Source organism: Thunnus thynnus, chromosome 14 (assembly GCF_963924715.1).
Source record: "Thunnus thynnus chromosome 14, fThuThy2.1, whole genome shotgun sequence".
NCBI lineage: Eukaryota > Metazoa > Chordata > Actinopteri > Scombriformes > Scombridae > Thunnus > Thunnus thynnus.
Window position 1 is genome coordinate 6036312 of NC_089530.1, and position 25570 is coordinate 6061881.

At 40.8% G+C, this 25570-nt stretch overlaps 1 protein-coding gene across 2 annotated transcripts in view; it reads left to right on the forward strand.

Annotated features, from left to right (window-relative positions):
- inpp5a (inositol polyphosphate-5-phosphatase A) overlaps positions 1 to 25570 on the forward strand; it is a 148419-nt gene that overhangs the window by 55414 nt on the left and 67435 nt on the right. For both annotated transcript variants that reach the window (XM_067609446.1, XM_067609447.1), the window contains exons 3-4: positions 3631 to 3731; positions 4067 to 4154. In XM_067609446.1, the coding sequence (XP_067465547.1) occupies positions 3631 to 3731; positions 4067 to 4154 (189 nt within the window). The remainder of the gene's footprint in view (positions 1 to 3630; positions 3732 to 4066; positions 4155 to 25570) is intronic.

Sequence of the window (25570 nt, forward strand, 5' to 3'; positions counted from 1 at the left end):
TAAATAATCATATAGTTTATAGTGTAAATGTCACTGCTGTAACTATTATTTGAAAAGCCGTAGTTATTGCATCCATGTCAAACCTCTCATAGTCTTTGTTCCTCATTTCCTTATTTCTCATGCCGCTCCAGTGAGTCCAATCAAATCCTGTATCAGGACTCTCCGTCTGTGTCAGGATACCCCGGTCATTTACACGTAAGCAAAGCAGGGTCATTTCCCTGCTCGGCATGTGTGCAATAGACTGGGTTAAATGGGAATCCGGCGCTGCTGTAGTAATGTAAACAGTGTTTTGCATTTCACCGCACTCAATTGAATAATCCCACAGCTGATTTGCATTGGAAACTTCTCTGGACCGTCACGGGCCAGTGATTGTGTCAGGTCTCCACATCCAGTCTTGTGATCTGTAAATTGCAGAGACGCACAGTGTTGAAGGTCATGGGATAGTTAATTGGTCTTTTTGTTATTTTAAATGCCCAATCTCTAATTATATTATGGTTCCTGAACTCTCTGTTGATATCAGGCCTTCTTGACATAGGGTTTTATAGGGGAAAAATCCATCTTTTTTTTTTAACTTGGATGGTCCACTAAACTACAGATTGTATCCTGAGGGCCCCATATTCTCTGTATTATTTACACAGAATCTTTTGCGTGAGCGACTGCACCACAGTTGCATGGTAAAGCAAAAAACACTCAATGTACGTCAGTTCACAGACTTCCCTGATTTCTGTGAGTATTTCCCACCTCCAAATAGGAACCATGAAATAGGACTCAGGCTCTACTGATTAGTCTTCATCAAAGGCCCTCTCTGTCTAGTAGATTATGTCTGGCACACAGTGCAGCTTTAGACCTTTACACCAGTTTATAAAGATGAAACACAATGAAAAAACACCAACTTATATTCTTTGGCATAAATGACTCAGATTTAAAAATATAGTTTCGTAGCTTTTCAAGTCTGTTGTTTTCAGCAAAAGTGAGTCAGTCCTGAGTACTTACAATCTTAAACCGTGATTTCTGTTCTGTTAGCGTGTGTTGTGAAACCATGGCAAAACCTCTATAAACCATGTTTACCGAACGTCTATCTCATCAACTACTTTTACCACTTACATATCAACAGACATTTCAACTGCTTTTATCTTTTACTCTTCAAATGACAATTCAGCTGCTTTCAGTGGATACACATCGACTTCAACTGCATTCACCTCTATCTCTTTAACTGACATTTGAATCATTTCTATGTTTTACACTTTGACTGAAACTTTAAACCCTTTCAGGTTTCAGGTCTTACCTGTGAACAACAACCAAACTTCGTCTTTTTAAATCTCACAACTTCCACTGCTCACACACAATTTACTACAACTGCTTTCACCGTTTACACTCACACAGCCGACACTTTAACTGACACATTCTTTCAGTTTATGCACTTGAGGTGTCACAGATTTCTTTTTCAGGACCTCCCACTTCAACAGACACGTTAAGGGTAAATTTTCAAGTATGTTTCAACTATGCTTCCTTTCAGCTCTTTCACTTCAACTGTTACTTTACTTCAGTCGGCACTTCAACTTCATTCACTGCTCACTCTTAAACTAAAATGTCAACTTGTTTCAGCACTTTCATTTTAACTACAAATTCTACTTCCTTTAGTACTTGGAATTCAGCTTCCACTGCCTCGGTATTTCAACCATTTCAAACGTTTCAACTGCAAACAAGAACACTTACATTTTTTTATGTTTATGTCAGGGGTTATTTATGTGTCTTTCACTACGTATGTCTCAGATCCAGGAGCAGTCTAGATACTTGCTGTTATCTCTGAGTGTAGGACTGTGAATTTGAAAGATTTAATTTGATTAGACTGCAGGAGGGTAGTACATACTGTAAAAGGCGTTGCACAGTTTGACAAATATGTAATAGAAACAAATGGGAACCGCCTTGGAATTTGAATGTTTTAAAGAATCAGGTCATGGAAAGGAGGGAGGAAGGAAGAAAGAGGACGAGAGGACACACCTCCATATCAAACACATCAGCGTCTGACATCCTTGTGAGGTTGAGAAATGATCCCATATGGCAGCACTCTGTTACTCATGTCAGCATGGCCAGACAGGCTTTTCTCACCGCTGCCACAGCAGCTGTCACTATTTGAGGATTGTTTAGAGAGGCCACTGCTGTTGTTGCCCATCATAAAAACAGGTTTTAGAGATACAATATTTGGCGTGTCAATATTTCGGTCATCACTTTCATGTCAACAGAGTTTCTTGTTAGCGGTGATAAATGTAATTGGATATCGGTCACAGGTTAGCTCTTTGCCAAAGTAAAGTCATTGGTTGATGTTTGGTTTTAGGCTGATAGTGTCTGTGATTCTGGTAATTAAATTACCACCGTTGTCTGTTTGCCAAAGCATAGCTGAATTTACAGCTCGGAAAGATAAATAGAATGCAGTTGAATAACACAAGCATGTAGGTGTGCGCACATACACACACACACTCGCACACACGTCACATCGGACCCTGACATTAGTTGCAAGCTCCTTGAGAGTGTGACCTTTTCCATCGTGAGTTGATAGGTCCACTAATCTTTCCAAGTTTGAGCTGCTGCAGGTCCCCCCCCCCCATTCCTGGGTCATTGGAGCTAAGTGACAAGCCATGGGTTGATGGAAAATCCATAGTGTTATTGCCATACATTACTTTTATTTGATTGGGCCTGTAGTGAGCATAATGCAACGCTGAGGTGGGGTGCTGGTGAAGTAGCAGGGCTGAGTTCAGGTTCGGGGACCATTTGTAGCTCCCCCCCCCACCACCACCACCACCACCACTCTGTGACATTGATGTATAGCTTCTGCCTACCATCCATAGGCCCGACCCTGTGAGTGCTTGTGAGTGCTGTAAATCACTCTGTGATATTGATTTTCCATTAGAGGTCAGCCACTCTGAACACCTCTGACAGGGTGCTCACAAACACCTCACTCCGTGTAAGAGGAAATTTTAAAGGAAAGCAACATCAGGTCATGTGACTCAAGTGCCTAGCAGGAAGTGAATATTACCACTTTTCATGTTACACATGTAAAGACCAATTTGTAAAAGTTTATGTTTAATTTCACCGCAATCTTTTTTCTATCACAGTTTGTATTTCCTGGAGTCTTGCCCATATTCCGATAAGCATTCTTGACATATTCCTGCATCAGCCCAGTTTTTATTAGTATAGTGAGTGATGTGTCAGCACGAGTCGTGACGTGTGAGCATCCGTCACACCCTGCTGTACATACATACAGCGCTGCAGGCACATCCCTGATGGTCGATGAAGAGGGGCCGGCGTTATGCTTGTGGAACAAGCTCACTAAGTGCCTTCTGCCTACATTAGCAAGGCACTTTGTCTTGTGTAAATATAGTAGCATGTCACAAAGCTGAGTTAGGAAGAATTGTAGAGGCTCAGGCACCACGCTCATATAGGTGTTGCGCTTGGCTGAATAATAAAAGTTTTGTTTATAATGACGTATTGCGCTTACTGGGCTTACTGACATATGGTGTTTTTACAGAAGTTATGGATACACCTGCACTTAAAAATAAAGTTATTTGCAGTGGAACTGTTTGTCCCTTTCCTTCCTTGTTGACCTGTGTTTTTCTCTCTCCTCCCTTACAGACAGTGCAGTCCCATAAGCCTCACTTCTTGGCAGTGCACTGTCAAGAGGTGGGTGGGAAGAATTACGAGGCGTCCATGTCACACGTGGATAGTTTTGTCAAGTAAGTGTTGTGCTTATGATGTGTTATTAGGTCTAATAGTTTTGACCATAGCCATTTCTCTGATAAGGCAACGCCCACTTCATGGCTCGTGGAACAAGCAGGAGTAGTCTGTTTTAAACTTAGCGGGCTACTCCCCCCACTGGACGCATCACAGCTGTACGTCAGCTACATTGTGTTTTTATTTTCAAGACTGTGCCTTATAGTGCAAAGTGTTTATTAGGATACATGTTAGCTTCATTGGAAAGTATCTTAACTTTACTTTAAGTTGAGGAAATGTTAGATTTTTTTGGCTTCTGTTGACATTCCTCAATGTGTGTGTGTTTTCTGTCCACCAGAGAGCTGTTGTCCAGTGATGCCATGAAGGAGTACAGCAGAGCCCGCGTCTACCTCGATGAGAACTACAAATCCCAGGAGCATTTCACAGTAAGTACACTGATGGTGCATTCACATTTGCACATTCACAAACGCTGATCTTTAAATTGTCGTTCACCTGATTTACATGAGGTAAGTTAGGTTTGACAGTTCGATTTGATTCCTCAAGTTGGTGATTTGATTCAAGAGATGATTATTTCTTTTTCCCTCAATTCAATTTTCTAAACCACGATTAAATTTAACACTGATTTGCCAAAACTGTATTACTGCATTATTGCAAATTAAAAACATTTGCAATAACTATCCTTATTTTTTTACTACGAAACAGAAAATACACAGCACAGTTATGTTTGTGATTGTAAATAAGAGACAAAAACAACATTTCTGTTATTTCAAGAAATTTTGAGATATGATACCACCGAGGACCTCAGACTGTTTTCATTAAACAGCTTTGTTAAACTAAGTCTACTTTCAAACTGATGTAAAGCCTCAAAATCTTCTTTACAAAAAACCCCAAATCAAATTAAACATTAAAAAAAAAAAATGTCCTCACGCATTTTACCCTCACTACCAGTAATAGTCGTAGTGGTGACATTAGCAGTAAAAGTGTGACAGCCCACCATTTCTCTGAATTCTGATGTTCATAACGAGGAAATATCTGAGACAGTTACGGTGCACCGATGTCTTCGCACAAGTCATTTTGTCATCACAGCTCTTAAATTAGGACACTGTGGTGGAATCTTAGCTTGTGGTTGAAATGTTTGATGTAGACAGACCTTAAACTGAAAACTGTCACCCTAAACATGTTTGCATGTTAGGTGAGAAAAGGCCGAGCACAATTGTCACAACAGCCAACACCTGCTGAAAACTTCAGCCAGGGTGTTTGGCATTGCCGACTTCAAATGGGTTTATATAAAAAAAAAAAAATGCTTCATTTGGGTGCTTTGCCTATCAAGACCTAAATACTGCATAAACGTAGAGCCACAGAAAGACAACAAGCATCAGGCTGTTTTGCACAGGAACTGTAAAACTTCATAAGCTGATCAGTGGAGTGACTTGCAACCATTAGTTGATACAAAGAAAAACTACAGTATATATACTTATACTTACTGTGATGTGCTTATTGTGCATGGGAGACATTGCATAGAATAAATGTTACTGAACTCAAGACTTAAATTCCAGCTTAATATTATATTTATAATAGTATATTGAACTGTAACACAGTCTATTGTGTTCACCCCCTCAATATGCAGTAACAGCAGATATCCACAAGATGGCAGTAGATGTTTGGAAATAAATTTGTGTTGTGCTGAGTGTTTCTCAGGTTTAACTTGTTCAATGTTTTGGGACTGCTTCTTTATTGATTATCAGAATTAATTGAGCAGTCATGGATTCTTTGACATTTGCTCACTGTTACTTTAATTAACAAAAGTAAATTTTAAGGCAATCACTTTAACCCTTGTGTTATTATTTTACATTGGCTTGACTTACTCATTGATTGGGGTCCCACAGACCTCACTGCTGTGTGTGTACAATTAATAACTGCAAAATCAACACATTTTTTACCTTTTAAATAACTTTTTCTTTTTCTTCTGGCATCAGTAAACCCTACTTTATGAGAAACTTTTGTAGACATAATCCTTCGCTTTTACACCTATTACACCAAATAAGGAAATCTAAGATTAGGAAAATTCAGGAAATATCAAGCTGATAAAACAATGACGACTAAGTATTTTTGAACTGTTAAAGAGGGCCCCAAACAGAACATTATGGTTAAAGCAACAGATTCAAAAGCTAAAATACCATTGCCCAAGCCAATAAAACTAAAAGTTACTATACAAATATTTGAGTTTCTCCAATTTTATCAAACTGTTCAAGTGTGCAGTATTATGACAGTGTAATACACAGACCATTGGCCGATAATGATTAATATACTATCTCTCTTCAAATCCTTTCTCTTTTCTATCTCAATGAATATTACTGTCATCTATGAATCAAATATGGCTGTCTATGATATTACAGTATGACTTTTGAAGGAATGACCTTCTTGGTTCATTTATTTGTCCCGCAGCTGAAGAATTGTTTTGTCTTTGGCCTCTTGGTGGAGCCAAATACTCAAACCAAACTCCACTGACAGGACTGGAGCCCTGTGCTCTGCAACCATCCTGTAGTTTACAAGGAAACATGCTTTTAAGTTTAGTTTTATGTTAGATTGTTAATGGACAGACTACTGGTGTGTCAAATAATCATCTCTGCATTCCCAGGAGATTATGTGGAAAAAAGAGCATATAAGACTATATTGATGTGGTTCAGATATGGACTGAGGTCACAGTTTGTCTGTGATTACTGAGGTGTGTCTGTCCTGGTTCCCCTCCATGTTTTCAGCGTTATCACCACGCTACACTGCACGTCCACAAACGCTCATAAATCACGGCACACACTGAGTCACATTTGCTCTTTTCAAAAAAATATTACAAACATTGGCCTTTAGAAAATATAATTATCTGCCGTTTCATATAAGCGCCGCTAATATCCCGGCATTATGAGCTGTTTATTTAATGGTGTTTGTGTATAGATTAACCTTTTTGTTGTATTTTCATTTTCATCAAATAGAGATCGCAGTTTGCGCTTCTCTTTGTGAATCAGTCAGCGGAAAGAGAAACATCTGATGTGCTTTCTATGATGCTGATATTGAAATCCTTGCAACAGTAAATATGAATAGACTCTCCAGTCTTTCTCACACAGGGCTTGCCATTTAGCTTTGATGACATCACTCATATTTGTTTTCTCAATCTTCGATTTTCTCCCCCCCCCGTGCTCCGGGGATAATTGTTTGTTGTCTGCCCCGCCTGTCAATTTTCAGATAATGTAAGTGGGAACACTTTTCTGGGTCCAAAGCTTCCACTTCTTGTGTGTGTGTGTGTGTGTGTGCTGTTGTGTTTTTGTATGCAGTTACGTAGTTTCTTTGGAAGTCCAAGTGAATGTTTCGGATGAGTGGGAGTGTAGTAATGTAGCGAGTGTACGCTAAAGGCCAGATTGTTTACTTGCCCAGTGTGGGAGTGTGAGTGTGTGTGCGTGTGTGTTTGAACTGCATTTCTGTGTCAGTGAAAGAGAGGAATGTGATTGATAAATGAACGTGTGAAGTTATGTAAAAGAGACCCTTTTTTTTTTTTTGCAACTGTGATGAGAGCTGAAGCCAATTCATTGATTAGACCACTGACACAAACTTAATCGACGGCTTTAATTGCAAAAGCGATTAATTGCAGAAGTCATTTTTAAGCAAAAATGCTAAAACTTCACTGGTTTCTGCTTCTTAAATGTGAATGTTACTGGTTTACTGGTCATTTGTGATAGTAAATTGGATATTGTTGGATTTGGAATTGTTGGTCAAACACAAAAAGCTATTAGTTTAGTCAGGTTTGTCTTTGAGAAATTGTTATGGCTATTTTTGAAAACATTTTATTCATTTAAATTTAAATTTTATGAACTAAAGTAATGGAAATAATCATAAGTTGTAGTCCTAACTGTAAATTTAAAAAAACCTTAAATTTAAAGAAATGAAAACCATAAATATCTATTTAACAGCAGGACTTTGGCATCTTAGAAAGGCATTTTTTCAGATACTGTAGAAATGATAAACCAAATCTCCTTTAAATTGTTTATAAAGTTTGACATTTTTTGAGTGAAAATCAACAGATTTTCCACCAAATCCAACCTGCTGACACACAATTTAAATATGATGAAGAGGTTGCAGCCACGTTTGTTTACCGCGTTTTAATTTTTCCCAAATTAAACTGTAATAATGTGAAAATGCTACATGTCGCACCTTGATGCTGAATCTGAACAATGAGAACTGCGGGCGAGCTGGAACTCCTCCTCTCCTCCCAGAGGAAGGTAGCTGTGATGGGGAAGAGCTTGACTGACACGTCCCCCCTACGGCTGAGCCCCGAGCCGGTGTTTTACAGCCCTGTTAAGGTATACAGCAGGTAAAATGTCAATTAGGAAGGCCCGCCCTGATAACTCAACTCCCAATCCACTTGTTCTTGGCCATTAATATTTATCGTGGGCCTGGCCCTGGAGCTGCAGCCCGTGTCATCTGGAATGATGTGCGCTAATGTCTGCCCCTGTTACCGCTTCCTGACACACACTTGTACTGTGATGTCTGTAGAGCTCCACCAGAAATGCCAGCAAACTCGCATGCACAAACACACACTGTCACACAGTCTAATCAAGCTATCCACATACACAGACAGTGATACACAGCGGCACACTCTGCCTCCTCAGCCCTCTGTTGTTCCAGGGCATTTTAATGGGAAATTAAAGGCATCCCTCATGTCTGTGGTCTGCAGGACAGGAATGAGAGCAGCGACGGAGGATAAATCAGGCTCTGTGGCTTGACAGGACACCGCTGTCTCCTTTTTTACCCTGTGGTTGTGTGTGTATGCATCCGCGCCTGTGTGTTTTTGTCTACGTGTTTGCAAGTGTTTTCACCGTAGGAGACGATGTTAGAGTATCAAGCACTTTATCCCGTCTCGTTTGTGTCATGTATGTCAAAACTCTTGTGCATGTTTGCAGCTACTTCATTTTTATGGGGTCACTCCGTGTTTTATTTTACAGCACATGCAAACTACGGCGTGAATCCAGAAGAAGTTTAGATTTGACTTGCAGTGTTACATTTTGAAATAAATCTAACTGATATTCTATTAGGCTGTATGTGAACATGGTCAATGGTTCAACCACTTAATTTAATGTGAAACAACTTGCACTTCACATCATAAAACCACCCTTGCTCTTGCTGGAGTAATTAGGATTTGAACAAACACATATACAGTATACATATATATATTATAGTGTTGATTAGTTTTTTTAAGATTATCAGATAATTGGAGGAAAACAGGATGACATACAGTGAAAGTCTGAAGTTCAATTCCTGTGACATTGTACTTTTAGAACATTCATTTTCATTTGTAGAGGTTGTGTAGCAACATTTTATTCAAATACAATACAAGTGTTTTACAGGAGAGTAACAAAACAGTAGGGCTGCAACTAATGATTATTTTTACTATGATTTGACCATTGATAAATTAACTGTATGATCTATAATATCAGAAAATAGTGAGAATACTAATACTATAATGTTACAATTTCCTAGAACCCATGTTAACTTATGTTAATGTCTGATTTTGTGTTTCAGTCCAAAATATATACATGTACTTTAGATATTCACTTTACTATTATAGACTATATTAGACTAAAAAACTAATATTTTTATTCTAGAAGCTGTAATTTCTGATTAAAAAAAGATTGATTGATTCTCACAATGGTTGCAGATTTTCTGTTGATCAACAATAGTTTCAGTTGTAAAAGGCAAACAGCAACAAACAACAACAGGACAAAGAGTCTACAGCCGAGCTAGTGGCCTGGAGGCTGTACTTTGGCACATCGGTGGCTCAAGCTAAATGCTAATGTCTGCATGCTAACATGCTGATGTTAAGGAGGTATAATACTTACCATGTTCATCATCTTAGTTTAGCATGTTAGCATGCTAACATGTGCTAAGTAGCACAAAACATAAAGTACAGTTGAGGCTGATGGGAATGTCATTAGTAGATGGTGGAATCACCAAAGTGATTACAATTCATCCTGAGATTGGTGTCAAAGGTAAAGTCACAGGATCATCAAGTAGTTTTTGCCACATTTCAATCTATATTGGCAGACTGATGGACAGACCATTAAGTCATGTCTCTTGCATGACTAAAAATAAAGAAAAAGACAACAACAAACACATAAGAACAACAATGACTAATATACAGGTGAGTTACTCAGAGAAATAAAACTGAATAGTGAGGAGAATAAACTGAATCAAAAGTTCTTGAGGTTGCTTTAAAATTAACAGCGTGGGTGGAGCTGTCAGATCAGCAAATAAACTGTTCCATACTGCTTCACACTAGTTTACTTGTCAAAAGTGTAACATAGTATCATAAAGACAGGAAGCACAGTGTACAACAGCCCCATGCAGGTAAAGCAAATGCTGTAGACTAAAAACAAAGACAACCCAGCTTTACTGAGGTGGACTTTAGTATTAAAAGGCTGTCTCATGAAAGAGACACACACATGTTGATGAGTCTTTGAGCAAGGCACAGAAATCCCACCTACTGTCTCTCATTGTACATTTAAGGATTTCAGCTAAACAATCAGCTAAATGCCTAAATTCTGATTTGCTCGTTCGCCCGCTCTGCCTAAACAGCCTTCTGATCTCTGGTTGGTCGAGCAGCCCAGTCAGTAGCTGCCAGCAGCTCAGCCTCACTCTGCTTCAGAGGTGAGTCCTTAATTCTCCTCCAGGCAGCGTGCTGTAATGCAATCATCAGTACCGCTCTGCTCAGCCAGGAATTTATGAACACTTAGTGTCCCTCTGTGCTGACAGGGCCTCAGCGTGAGTGTGTTTACGGTATTGCACAGAAATGCGTGTCACTTGCATTTATCACCTTTTTTTTTTTTTTTTTTAACTGCATCTTATATCACCCTCCTGTTCTGCTTTTATGATGAAACAAAACCTGGGTTGCATATAGAGATTATATACAGCGGGATCCAGAGAAAGTGGGGTCATAGAGGAGGGGTCCCTGTGTACAGTCTGTTGGTTTTACACAAAGAGGTTAACTAGCAGGAGCAGCCCTCCTCCTCCTCCTCCTCTACTTCATCCATCCTCCACCTCCCAGGCATATAAGCAGGTTAAAATATTGCAAACTAAATCTAAGAGAGCTCTTATTTCAATATGGTGAGAAGTACGGCACCGACTGAGGCCACTTGAATGGAGTAGATGTCAGCTCGGTAATATCGCCCGGCCATAACTCTCCTGGGCCATCAGTCATACTCTCAGGGCAGACATAAGTGCATACACACACACACACACACACACACATACACGTATAGCGTCAAAGCCGAATAAACACTGACGCAAGCAGGCACGCGGAATCCCACACACACACACACACACACACACACACTCAGGACATGTGTTGAGCGACAATCAATGAATCTACCATCAGACTTGAGTTATGAGCGAGAGAGAGAGTGGGCATTCCCTCTGAAAACATTTTGACTGAAAATGTACAGTATATATAATTAATGGATAGTGTAAAGAGGTGGAGAAATTGATGCATTTATTACAAGGAGTCAAATCTAAGGAATGGAGCCTTTTGCCCTCCTGGATCATCACTGCACTGGGCATGGGCTGCTCTCACACACACACACACACACACACACACACACACACACACACACCCACAAAACTTCTCCTCATAAACAGCGCTCTGATAAAGTGTTTACCTGTGTGTGTGTGTGTGTTTGGACGGGATCTAGCTGAGGGAGTAAATCAGTTGTATTAGAGGTGGAGGTGTTGTTGTCCTGCAGTGGAGGGTGGGATATGTGTGTGTGTGTGTGTGTGTGTGGGGTGGTGGTGATGGGGTGGGAGGGGGGGTCTCCAGCCACAGATAATGATGTGATTCCAGCATGAGGCGGGCCGGGTGTACCTCGCCACCGTCCATTATGATGTGCGGCCCCCAGCCACCGAAGGGGCAGAGTGAAGGTGAGCCTGTCATATCGATCTTTTTAGTGCTAAAATATGAGCCACTTTACTCTGCTCCCCGGCGCAGTGATGTGAAAAATAATAACTCGGACCCAAATTAAAAATATTGATCGCTTAGGAGGTGTTGAGAGCAAATAAACACCCTCTGAAGGATTTTTATCCCCCCCCCCACCCCTCCCCTCCTCCCTCCTCTCACCGTCCTCCCTCCTCCGTCTTGTCCCTCCGCCCAGTGAAAGGGCCGGGTCAGGGATAGCGGCTAGCTGAACTGTAAAAAAAATATCAGACTGTCTTGTTGCTCAGTAGTCTTCATAATAACCACCTACGAGGCTCTTGATGCTCTTTATTGTTCCCAGACACAAATCAACAAGCAACCATTTTTTCAGCTACTCCCAACGCTGATTGATCGGGCTTTGACTCCATAATCTGGCATTAGCTCGGCTCCATACAGGTACCCCCCCCCCCTTTTACCCCCTTGAGTCATAATTTTTTGCACATCCGAGCTTGACTTTTTTATTCCTTCCCGCCGTAACAGATGAGCTGACACGGGGCCATCAAACGGGTGGGAAAACAATTGCCACAAGGTTAATTTTATTGCCTGCTCCATGCATTTGTGAGCAGGCGGGAGGTGTCCTCTGCCCGGGTCCTGATGAATGGCTGTGCCGAGCGGGCAGGAATGAAAATGAGAGGGGAGAGAGGCCAGGCACGGCAAGCCCCACCTGAAATTGAAATTTTTTCTGACATGCTCAAAATTGGTATTCTGATATATAAGAGAGGCGATGTTCCATTTAGTTTGATGATGAAAGCTGTCATGTGTCCCAGTCAATTGCGTTTTACGACACCTGCTTTACCTCATACATCCCAAGAAGGTTAATATCTGCACATCCTAAATGGCGGATGTCAGATTGTCCAGAGTCCGTAGGAAAATAAACTACTTAGTGTATCTAAATGCTGTCGTAATACTTGGCCGTCCCGGTCGCACCACTATTGATTGTCCACAAGGACGTTTGTTCTGTTTTGGGGCCAACTCGGGATGAATAGATATTTGATGGAGCGTGGAGAGTGGGACTGCACCAGCATCTGCATCTGCATCTCAGTGCTGTGTCAGTGGGGATGAGAGCCAGGCGTCGAGGAGAATCACATGCTGCCTGTTGACATCAGTGAGAGGGAGCAGGGCCTGAGCTGGCGATATCTCCGGTTCCCCACTTGAGCCGGGTCCTCTCGCTGAAAGCTCACTCCTGTCTGCTGGCGTCAGGCCCTCACTCTGTGTGTATGTGTGTGTGCACGCGTGTGCTTGTATGCCTAGATGTGCATATACATGTATGTTGTGTGTGTAGCATTACCGACATAGAGCTGTCACTAGCCAGCACTTTGTCCATACATATCGATTCTTCCTCCACCACCGGTTATAGCCGCTTCATTTGCATGGTACAGCTGACCCAGGCAGTCACTGGCCATTATATTCCCATTAGCTAATCTCTCAGTTTTGATTTCCATAATCCTCTGTCTATTGAGAGCCCTCACAGCTCTCACAGTCCCGCTCTCCAAGGAGAAAAAAAGATTCCCACCCACCCCACTCAATTTATTCTCCAAAAATCTGCACAGCAACGTGTATCATACACACAAACATGTATATGTACAGTGTATTCACACATTGATGCCCTTTTACTGAGTCATATTGGTATTTATTACCAGTCATGAAAGCCTAATACAGAGTTTTTACTTTCAAAATTGTAGTAAAGTAAAAGTACAGAAGTATCAGCAAAATGCTCATTAGTAGTAAAACAGTAAAGTAAAAGTACTTAGTGTGCTTTCAGAATATTATATTATGAAAAATCATCATTGGATCATTATTAGTAGTGATTCATTCACATAGAAGCAGCCTTTTAATGTATAAAGTCCCGGAGCCTAAGATGCCCTCTTTAAAATGCTTGTTTTGTTTGACCAAAAGTTTAATACCTTAAGATTTTCTATCAGGTGTCATACACAATAAACAACTAATTGATTATTAGAATTTTCTGGCATTCAACCAATTGATTGATCAAGTAATTGTTTCAACAGGATTTTCAATACACCTTTTTAACCCGTTTTAAAAGAAATAGAATACAGAGATTAGCATTTTCTTTCTCTTTTCTGTTGGACAATGTAACTACACTGGAACTTGCTCAAGGGCACCTCAGCACAGAAATGATGGAAGGGCCAGCACTGCTCTCTGGGTAGAAGAATTTCACTAATGATTTTAGTGTTTTCAATTCCTTAATTATCTAAAGATCTCGTCCAGATATGTATTAAGAATACTCTGATTTGAATAATATTTTCTGTCTGATACATTTTCTCCACAAAAAAGTTAAATTTTCTCATTGAAAAATCCAGAATATCTGGATATATGAACATTGTTGATTTCAAAAGTTGAACTGCTGGACACATGATGTCCATTCTCAGTGCATGTGCACAGCAGGCTTCAAGTCCCCATATCACACTTGTATAAGTCTGTTGCCAATAAGACACAGTGATGTGGATTAACTATCTACAGCTAACACATTCACCTCTCACATTTCCATCCCAGCCGCGTCCGCTCATCCTCTCCTGGAACAAACATCCAAATTGACCTTAATCACCCTCAGCAGAGTTCTCTTGGAGCGATTGCTTCCATTGATCAAAGGGGACCTACCACCTACTACCCACACCCCCTCCTCTCCAAATGAGCTGATAATTAATAAGGGCTGGCTCTGCAAACACCAGTCAACAGACAGCATGATGGATCGGACAGCTTGGACGCAAACCAATACAATGCCAAGCTTTCTCCGGCCCTCTGAAAGGCCCCTGGGTGTCCTTTACCCTGCATGATCAGGCATGCATAGGAGCACCCACCCTGCTAATTAAATACCCACAGGTTGCCCTTGTTTTTCAGCAGGGATGCTTTCTATCTGCTCACTATTGGCAAGTATTTAATAATTCATGGAGCTGCATCACTGAGGACAGTGCTCAGGGTTCATGCTGTACTGTTGCAGACTTTGTGATAAAGTCAGTTCAATTTCAAATGTTTAATAGCTCACAACGTTCTACAAGTCGTTTCTTTCAGTCAGGGAAAATTACATTAAAATTTGCCTTCTCATGTCTGATGAAATTTTTCTACACTTCTATCCTAAATGCCCAGTGTGTAGCATAAAGATGTTTCACATTAATAATAATCAACATTCAGACAATTCTTATCATTCATCTGAACAAGCGATCGCACCGTTGTGGGACATTTGGAGGGGAGCTGCTAAACAATCGCTGCTTAAAACAGATTTGAACTATTTCCTGTAACTGTCACTGAGCTGGTTCAACAACGGTGACAACGGCGTCGTAGAATTGTTCTGTCTCGCGTCGGCCGTCTGGTTCTTTTGCTGAATGAGCTGAGCAGTGACAGACACATCCATGACCGATCCATACCACCGTGCTAATGGCTTCCTTTTAATCGCTACACTTCCTCTTGTTTTGTCAGCACGTGAGTCGTTAGCTGCTAATTGTGAGATATGGGCATTTTTTTAGTGCAGGGAAATTCTCTTTCCCGAGGCTCGTTGTGTGCGCTATGTGTTCCTATCCGGAGCATGGGGGAAATGAAGAAACAGGAGGTGGAAAGTGCAGGTCTAATTCTTAATGATGTTAGGTCCCCTCTCGGAAGTGTGGTTTGTTGGACCCTGTGTGGCCCCTAAGCAGTTTGACTGGGTGTAATTGGTGAATCTCCTCTAAAAGGAGTAGAGGGTCGCTGGCCATTGGCTGTGAGCCTGTCATAATAACAACCAACAATGTGATCATTTCATTTCCTTTTCACTTACACATCACCTCACCTCATGAGACAGGACACACACACATACATACACATGGGGACAAGGTTAACGTTGGGCCCCATTTATTTCACTCTAACCATCACAATGACTCTAAATAGCCTTTCAAAAGCAGAGTGAGGAGGGAGACAAAAATAATCTAATCACACAATTACTGCTGGGCTTCATTCTATAGTTAAGTGCATTTTTATTGTGTAACGTTTCTTTTTTTCCCCGCACCCTCTCCCGCCCCCTCTGTTTTCCCTGCCTCCGTCGGCAAGCGTTCTCTCCCTGCCACTTCTCATCTAATATGGCCATAATTGGGTTTGGTTGTACAAATCAAATTTCAGCAATTGGGTTACCCTCCTCTGAAATTGGAGAGGTCTCAGGGCCGGCATGGGTGGAGAGTTAATCTGCTTTTGTTAAGCCCTCCTTTTGGTGAGCTGCGGCGGCAACATCGTGCTGTGCCAGTTAAAGCGTTTTACCTGTCACTGTGGACATGGCTTCTAATTTAGCCCCCTCTTCAAAAAAAAAAAAAAAAGAACAAAAACCCTCCCCCCACACACACACACACGCCAAGCAGAGCCACCCTCTGCTCCTGCTCGTGCAAATAATGACATTTGAATCGAGCATTAACAGGCTTAATTACTTTAAAATTGTCATTTTAATTTACACTGATATAGTATTGATCACACAAGCAGAGATTAAGGCCCTCAGTGGAGCGGTTGATGTGGAATTAAACAGGGCTGGGTCCTCCTGGGGCCCGCCTGGCCTGTCCTGCCGCAGCCAGAAGAGGAATGACATCCTCCCCCTAATGAACTGGCAGCATGCGCAGACATGAATTTCAGGCCCCGCTGGAGAAGGAGGGAAATAATGGGGTTTGGGGAGCCATGGCGGGTTATTCATTCACTGCCATGCACCAATTCTCCTGTGATTCATCCCCAGGCCCCCAGACCCCCACTGCCTGTTTGCCTGCCACATTCAGCCCGCCTGACCTTTCTCCTGCCTAAGTGTATATATATATCCCCTGCCTCCTCTGGGAGCACCTTACCCCATGCCAGGTATCATGTACAGAAGGAGGGAGGGGCATGGGGGGGGGAGGGTTGTTAAGGTGGGAGAGGGAACAGGGGTGAGACACCTTCACCGAGCCGCCAGCCTCTAATCCAAACATCCCCCCCAGCGGTGGAAGTGCTGGTCCGTGATTCTCCCTCTCATCCTGGCTCACCGGCCTGTCTGAAGAAGACGACCCTTTCCTGGGGAATTGATCTCCTCACTCGAGGCTGATGTCACGCACAGCTGGTTAATATCAGGGGAGGGGGGGGATTGTTACATTAAATCCAAGCAATTTCTCCCCAGTTTGGAGAAAGCCAGTGGCTCGTCTGGTAAGCGCTGTGTTGTGGAGTAATTATAGCGGTAGAAACAACCTCTTGACACCTGTCTCCAATGAACATACTCAAACAATCACACTCCACACAAGTGCGTTTAATGACTGGCTCTTAGAGTGAGAGGCCTGATAAGAATAAAGCTGGCGCTGTGTGTGCATCCAGGAAGGATGAGTATTCAAATCCATTAGCCTGACATGAAACATTTCCACTAAAAATAAGTGTACGACTTTTTACCTACTTTAAGCTCTGTCCACATGATGTGATGTTTAACTTAACTGATTAATATACTGTAATGTATATCATAGTATACTTATTGTACTTCACCATTCTCATCAAACTTGATCCTTTGATGTTTTTTATTAAGTATTCAATATTGCTTCATTAAATTGTAAAATCTACCTATTGGGTTGAATAATTTTACTGGTGCATTGTAAGTTTATACAGTTTTCCTCAAACAGCCGATGATACAATGAAAAATGCTGGTTAAAGATGGTTTTGATTGGTGTAGCTAGGGTGGTTTGTGGTTCAATCCCCAACTCCTCCCGCCCACATGTCACAGTTTCCTTAAGCAAGAACTGAATTACAAAATTGCTCCTAATGCATGCGTTTATAAGGGAAAAAGCCACTTTGGGAAAAAGTGCCTTTCTGGACAAGTCAGTATACTTTTAGAACAAATTGGGTCTCGTGCAAGAAGCACTAACACGAACAGATTTGTTCTTAAAATGCATGTACAAGTGATTTAAGAACATTTGTGGGACTCATCAATTTTCTTGTATTGTACTTAGAATTCTCTCTTAGGTACAAACAAAATTTATGAATGGTCCAGACCTGTTGTACGTGTCATGAACACATCATCTCTGCCTTTCTTTACTGGGGAGAAACACTTAAAATTATAATGCCCTAATCTGAATTAATTTGGAGTTTAAATATGATACTGAAAAAACAAAACAAACTTAATGCAAAATTTATATTCTGTTTACCATATGTTCATCATCATGGCTGCAATTTATTTCAAAGGTTTTTTAGATTTTATGATTTTTATGTCCATGTTCTGGCGCAGCAACTTCTACATTTCAGCAGTTGTTGGAAACTACTCTCCATGCGACAGCTGCCTCTGTGTCCCTCTGCAGCTCTCTGTCCAGTTTCATGTTGTGTTACTTTTCTCTAATATCTTTGTGACTGTCACATCCCTTGACTGCCTCCCATCATGAAGCACTTTGCTTTAGAAAGATGTTTTTCAAAATCTAACTTCATGTCAAAGCATTCCCTCTTTAGATTGGATTCATATTTTCCAGTTGTTTCAGGTCTCCTACTGTCACCCATAAATTTGTTTGTCTTCTGATTTCTGAAAGCAGGACTTGAGGCTGTGCAGTGTTTTTACTCTTTGGGAACTTTTTGTGAATGAAACTCAACCCACAAACGGAGCGTAATATGGAGCCTTATATGGCAATTTTAGGGGCGTGGATTATGCTAATGATTACATCTCACAAACGCACCTCCTCATGAACAAGTGGCATTCATCAGGCTGAAACAAGCCATTTACAACAAGTTCAGGCAGTTAAGAGAGATTGTTGAATTCCAGATAGGATTTTCTGATTTTCCTCTTATTGCTCTGTGCAAGAACAAATAGAAGGGAAAAATATGAAAACATTCATGCATGAGGCCCATTCTAAAATTTAGTATGCAGGAATGGAAAGATTCTTGGATCATATTTCTCTTTCAACATTCAAACATGTTCAACATTGAACCAGTTATGTGCAGCACAGATATATGCACAGTTAATGAGTGCATGTGACAGATCCAATCGAAGTGATCGTGTTCTCCTATAACAGTGTTGGACTACTTTGAGGGTATTGCCTACCTTACCTTACTTTGGCAACTTGCTAACAGCCGTTTTAAAATTACAGTGCTATCACGGTGGTAACTATGAGCCTCCACATCCATTCTCTCCTCTTCCTCTCAAACTTTCTTGATGCTCTCCACTGTGTGCTGACAGCAGCTTTAGAAATGATTTATGGAAACAGGTACACATCATAAAATAAAGTAGTGGTGGTGTTGCGGCAAAGTCAAAACACAACTCAAGTGTGCTCTTGTCCTTGAGCCAGGTTACTACCAGTGTTTCCTAAAACAGCCCAAAGGCCCCTGTGCAGATTGAAAAAGGGGGGGATTGTTTGTGAGGTCCTCATTTGATTGCATTACCTGCACCTGGATGTCCCGAGGTGGAAGCCATCTTGACAATGAAGGCCAAACAAAACAACAACCTCTTCTTTGTATTTGGCTGGCAACAATGACGGATATCAAGATGTCTCCAATACACGTAATGGACTTGGCAAGTCCCGGGGTGGCTGGGCTCAGGCCTTCTACTCCACTCTGTCATCCAATCACCTTATTCTAATGCTATTGCATTGTTTAGTCAACCAGCCGTCCATTTACATCAACCCATAACCACGCAGCCACACCACAGAAGCACTTAATAGAATTAGCAGGTATTGTGCAGCACATTTTAAACACATAGGCCATTTTAAACACACACTCAGTCACTCCACCTCCCTCTCACGGCTGATGATCCCTCGCTTGCTGTCAGAGTAATGGCATCACAAGCTCTCCATGCAGCGCCTGCCTCTCCTCTTTAACTGTCATAACTCTATAGTCTGCCCACCGTAGACAGTTTATTCAGATCTTTAAATGTGTAGCCAATATTGTTGTCATGTTTATGTTATGTACTACATATTAATAGCTCATAAAGCACATTTGTTGCATTATTAAATCATTTTTCACTTGGTCTTCATTAGGAAATAGGAAGCCAAAGCTCTCGACTGAAACAGCCGGTTAATTATAGGGCTCATAATTTCCTAATCTGATTTTGGGGAATGTTTGCGAGTCTGTTCGGCTAGCCAGTATATAAATAGACAAAAATGAAACAGCCACATGGCTGGAAATTTGCAGTCATATGCACTCTCTTGCCCTTGACTGAATGCATTATTTTCCTTTTCAAATCTCGACACTCCAATGCCATCTTTTCAAACAAATTAATCTCATATGCTTCCCCCCTTGTGATTAACAAAGAACAAATTCACATCAAATAACCCCAAAATTGTCTTAAGGCCTAATTTTCTAATGCTATTAAATGAGGCACGTGTAAGTTTATTTGGAATGACTCATCTCTGGGGTCAAGGGAAATGAGCAATCCCTTTGTCCCCTAGCCGCCACCCCCTGTTAAACTATTACCTATAAAAACAGCCGTACACTCCCAGCCAGAGGGTGTGTCCTGCCTGGTGTAATAATAAGGGCCTTCCTCCTTGTCCCATTCCTCGACCGATTGATTTTTGTTAGGAAAATTAATGCAGTCGCTGTAAGGTTCTGGAGGTCAGAGGTAGACGGGCTTCAGCAGATGAGGGGCGGTGCCGAGCAAACAGAAAGGCAACTAGCAACTACAGGACCTCCAGGACTTGCCTGATGAAACTTACTGTGGGTTTGTTTTAGGGCGGAGCGTGCAATAGCTAGCTTATGATGTATTGTCTCTATGTTGTTTCATGCACACACCAAAATGCATCTCCTATGATTGACCAAGCAAATATATAGGCCTGTTTATTGACTACATTCACTCACCCCAATGTTAGTTAGGTTTGTTGCCCTTGTTTTATGCTGTATGTTCATCTGTTTGTGGTGTTTACAGCTGCTTGAAGCAGGAAACACTCACAGTTAAGCTAAAAAGACAATTCATTAGAAACTCAAACCTTCCCAGAACAGGATCTTTCACTTCATGTAACATCTTAAACTTTTGCCTGTAAACCTAATGAGCAGCCAAAACCTCTGTCTGACCCTCAGAGCATATCCAAGCGGTGTCTTATAATGGTATAAAGCAAAGCATAACCATATTTCAGTGAGTAATGCTTCCCAAGTGGGAACCAATCTAACACAAAGGGTGCCCCAGTCAGCAGGGTCCTTGCACAAGTTCAAGCCACAGTGGCACCCTGTGTGCACCATGCTGTAGCTAATTACGATCTCATTAAAGAGCCCTCTAATTAGATTGGATGTTATGCTCTTTCAGTTAAATTCAAGCTCTTAGTTTTAACTGCCTAATTACATTTCTGTGCTTTACAAAAAAAAAAAAAATTCAAAGCGTTCTTTGGCCAACTGGAAATGAAGCATTTCTCAAAATGCAGAGCTAAAGAGAAGTGAGTCTTATCTCTGCCTAGCCTGTATCTTTGAGACTTTAGGACCATTGAACTGTGATATTCGCTTACAGATATGATCAGATAATTATTGATATACAGGATCTAACGGACTTTCCGCAAGTGAGTGATTAATTCCTGGAGCAGAGCTATCGTTAGTGTTATTAGTTTCACCTGTTCTTTTCCTGCTATGACGAATCAATGGTGTCATAGCAGGCGTGAAAAAGGCCTATCGATCAGATTAATTTGGAGATGATAAAGACAAAAGAACGTTCTGATGCTTGCAAGACTAAAAAGATTCGTGGAAGCAAACACGGAAGTCATGACAGACAAGGTTTATGATCCGATGATCTAAATGAAAGTCTGGAGATCCAACAGAAGTAAATATACATTATGATTAATATAGGTGCTTTTTCTGAGCAGAAGAATTATACCACTGTAAAATGTGTTTTTGAAAAAAATGTGATTGATTTATAATAAGTAAGCTAACTGTTGCTAACTATCTTGTTAAGACATCTGAGTTACTAGCTAAAAGATTCAGTAGCAGCTAGAGTCAGTAGTGTTTGTAATACAGGTTAATACTGAAACCAGTTACATTGCAGAATGACTTGCTAGTTAATTAGCCAAATAAACCAGCTGTTAACCTAGCTGACTCTTCTTCACATGCTACAAGTGTTTTCTAGTATCAGCTACAGGTAGAAGCTGTTAGTGTGTCACAGTTACTGAGACAAATCATCCTTTTCAGACCGTTCACTTTTATTTTTTTTTAATTTACAATTTTGCGACACCCGTCTGTAGATGGACTTTTATATAATTAGACAGGAAAAGACATACTAAACTGCACAATACACACATAGTAATACAATAAGAACAGCATAAAAAAAGAAATGAAAAGCATAGAATCATCCATGACTACATGTCTGATCCCTGTTTAAAGGCACAATTTCCTTCAGATACACTGATACAGCATAGTTATGTAATTCATCTGCACCTCACCTCAACAATATTTCCCTCAGACCCTCTAGCTCGGTTGTTAATGTTTTATCCCTTGTTTATGCATAGCCACTGCTCCAAATCTTCACAATGGCAACTGCAAAGCCAAAGTCATGTGTAACATTGAGTCTGATTCGGTCTCAGATGTAACAGATGCACTGTACATGGCGTATTCTCCTCCTCTTACACGTGACCTAATGATATACAATACAGTACCACCTGGTCATCTGTTGAGCATTCAAAAGGGTGGCCCAGGAGACTTGTCGCAGACCTGCGTGGGCCCCTCCAAATCCTCTTTTCTTCCCACATTTCTGCGGTTGTTATATTTACAGGAGAGCAGACGTGGGTTTGCTGCCACTCTTGCCCCTGGCACAGGACCTCTGCTCACTCACATCTTAAAGCTGTCTTTCAAGAGGGGCCACGGAAAAGGCCGGATGCTGTGATTTGTACGGATAAAAAGAAACATCTGCGTAAGAAAAGTCCTCTGTTGTTCACTCTTTTTTATTTATTATTATAATAATACAATAAGAGGAAAAAACCCCATGACATAATTTCTTGTTATCTAAGAAGCTGAGGCTGCATTTACATTTGCTTTTCATGCAGCGTCCATGTGCTCTTAGGGGCGATGCACTGGAGTATAACTAAGCTAGCATGGAGGATATCCAACCATTTAAATCAAGCCTCTGGGAATTTTACATAACACATCATTGGCGAGCATTGGTTTTTACATAAAGACAAAGAAGGCCACAAAGAGCCACCGGACGGGCGTCTTAGCCTGAGACGAGCCGCTGCGTGTGTTTTTGCAGACTCCTCTAAAGCTTCACGGTCCTGTGGTCACTGTTGTGCTCAGAGAACGCCTCTGCTCATACCCAGACAGAACACAGACAGAAAGCTGCTTATTTTTTTTATACATCGAGGGGAAAAAAATGATTTTTCTGAACGCGACCTCAAAACTGAACCCTCTCCTCTGATGTGGCGACTTTTCAGCTTGAATCTTCAGAGGAGAGTGCAATCCAGTCTCTGGGCCCAAGGAGATAGACCACCATCGATTGTCCCTGTGCTGGGGAAGCTGTCATATTTTATAGATGTTTCATGCTCATGATCTAGACGATGTTGCCTTCATTTAGGAAGAGTTGTGTTTGTACTAAGGGAGGAGGAAGGGCTCTTGATGCAGAGAAATGAGGACCTCCCTGATAAATTCTTCTCACAAGTGACAAAGTTATGCCACTAAGATGCAGCAAACTAATATATTTCATTATGGGTCTGCGCAATAGAGCTGTATCTCATTGGGCAGCCAAGGATGCCACTTTGTCATTACAAGGCCACATGAGCTAGCCACAGGCAGCGTGGGACAGGGACAGAATCAAAGCTGCCTCCAGACAGAAGCTGACTGATTACTTTTCTAGCTGACATCACAGCTCTGACAGCTGTCTTAGCGTCCTTAGGGAGAGTTGCTCAATACTGATTATTGGACACAGAAAGTTGCTTATGTCACTGGTCACTCTACCCCAGATGTTGACATCTGTGTGTGCACCCCTTTTAAAATAGGATTAGATTTTGCAAAAAAAAAAAAAACATGAACATGCATGAAAGTAAACAAGTTCTGCTGTCAGTCACTATCAAAAACTTTTCAAAGCCAAACTTCTTTACAGTCTTCATTTGACCACAGTGATCACTTAAAATTATATTGCTTCCATTCTCCCTACAGTCTGCATGATCCTAATTCAATCAATTCTTTTCACAAATGAGGCCACATGAATAGGCGCAATATTAAATCAGATAATAATATAGATTGATGAACAGTCCATGACAACATTAGTGGCCTTTCCAAAATGCAGAGATGAAAAAAAAAAAAAATCAATGAGCTCAAAGACCTGTCATTTGCATGGGCCTCTTGCCCTAATGGGAATACTTTTACAGATGGGGAATTACAAGTTGAAATATTCTTTTTGATTATTGGACATCCATAGCCAAATATGATTTACATTAATGAGCATAAGTATATTAAAGACATTTTATCTCCCAGCATCCGAAACAATTGAATAATGGCCCTGGCAACCAAGCAGTGGCCTGAGAAAATAGAGAGGAGGTAATGTCATTTTAATTACTAATGGATACCTCAATTGTTCAGACTTTGATTTTTCATCTTTGGGAATAATCTAATAAGGCAAATATTCATCATCTTCATATCCCTTTTTAAAATGGTGATTTTGTCAAGGCCAGACAGCGTAGTTATTTAAAGAAAGTGGACATTTACCATGTTGGCCTTTACGATCAGCGGTTTATTTGAAGATTGCTTTCAAAAGATTATTTTCCTGTGAAGAAAGAAGACTATATCAGACATCTGCATGCTCAGTTGCAGATGTCTGATATAGTTAGGTTTGAGAAGTTGACCTTGTTAGCTGGGACAGACATTGTAAAATTTCCCTCAGATCTTTAAGTATCTTGCATATTGCTCTTCGCTGTTTGTCACTGAATGAATATTACATCCTGTTTTGGTACTAGTTGTGCTTGTGTCCTCATTAAATTGTACACTGCAGTGTTTTGACCTGAGCTTTATTATGAAGTTACAGAACAATCTTAGCATAGCTGTGTGTAAATCATGGGGTCAAGTGACCTTTAAAGTGCTCTGCTTACTTTGTTAAACTGCTCTAGTCAACAGCAATTCACCAGAGCATGAGACACAACAGAGCAGTCTCTGACATTGCTCTCTAATTAGGTTAAAACATTCTGTTTAACACTGAACATCATATATATATACAAGGCATGCAAGGTCCTGTTGACCTCGAGGCATTGAAAATATATTGTAAAAGATCTCTGAGTTAAGATGAAGTGATATCAACTAATCTATAGCTTGTAAAGGATTTTCTAAGTGGTTTTTATGAGTTCCTGTGTTTCTGGTTACAGCTTTTTTTTAATTACCCCTGACCAGTCAATGCCTTTCAAAGTGCAGTGTACACCCACGTGACCAAAATGAATGTTAAGATAGAGAAGCAGGTTAAGAAACCTTACATAGACTATCTTTGGAAGATGTAGAGATGCATGTGAAAATATTAAACTGATGATTTCATCTTTTCAATTGTGAAGGTTTGCTTGCTTTTCTCTATTATTATAGGATCATAAATGTAAAACTTTTGTGCCTTTGGACTGTTGGTCAGATAAAATTAGCAATTTGAAAACATCAATTTTGTTTAGGTTAGTGTTGGATTCTGGATAAAAAGGGCTCTACTGTAGGTTAAAGGAATACCTCAGTGATTTAGCATTGTGCTTAATAAACTGGGGGACAAGAGACAAAATTAGAATGGTCAAGATCAAAGCATCAGAGGCCAAGATATTCTGAATTTTACTCCTTACTATAGGTCAAGCTTCAGAAACACTGAATCCTAACACTTCCCATAATGCAACTCAGTAGCATCTTTCATTACCCCCTCCCTACCTCCTAAATGCCCATTTTTCAAACCCCACACCTCCACCTTTTGTTATAGCTCAAGCAAAAAATTACATCAGTTATTTTTCAAATTTT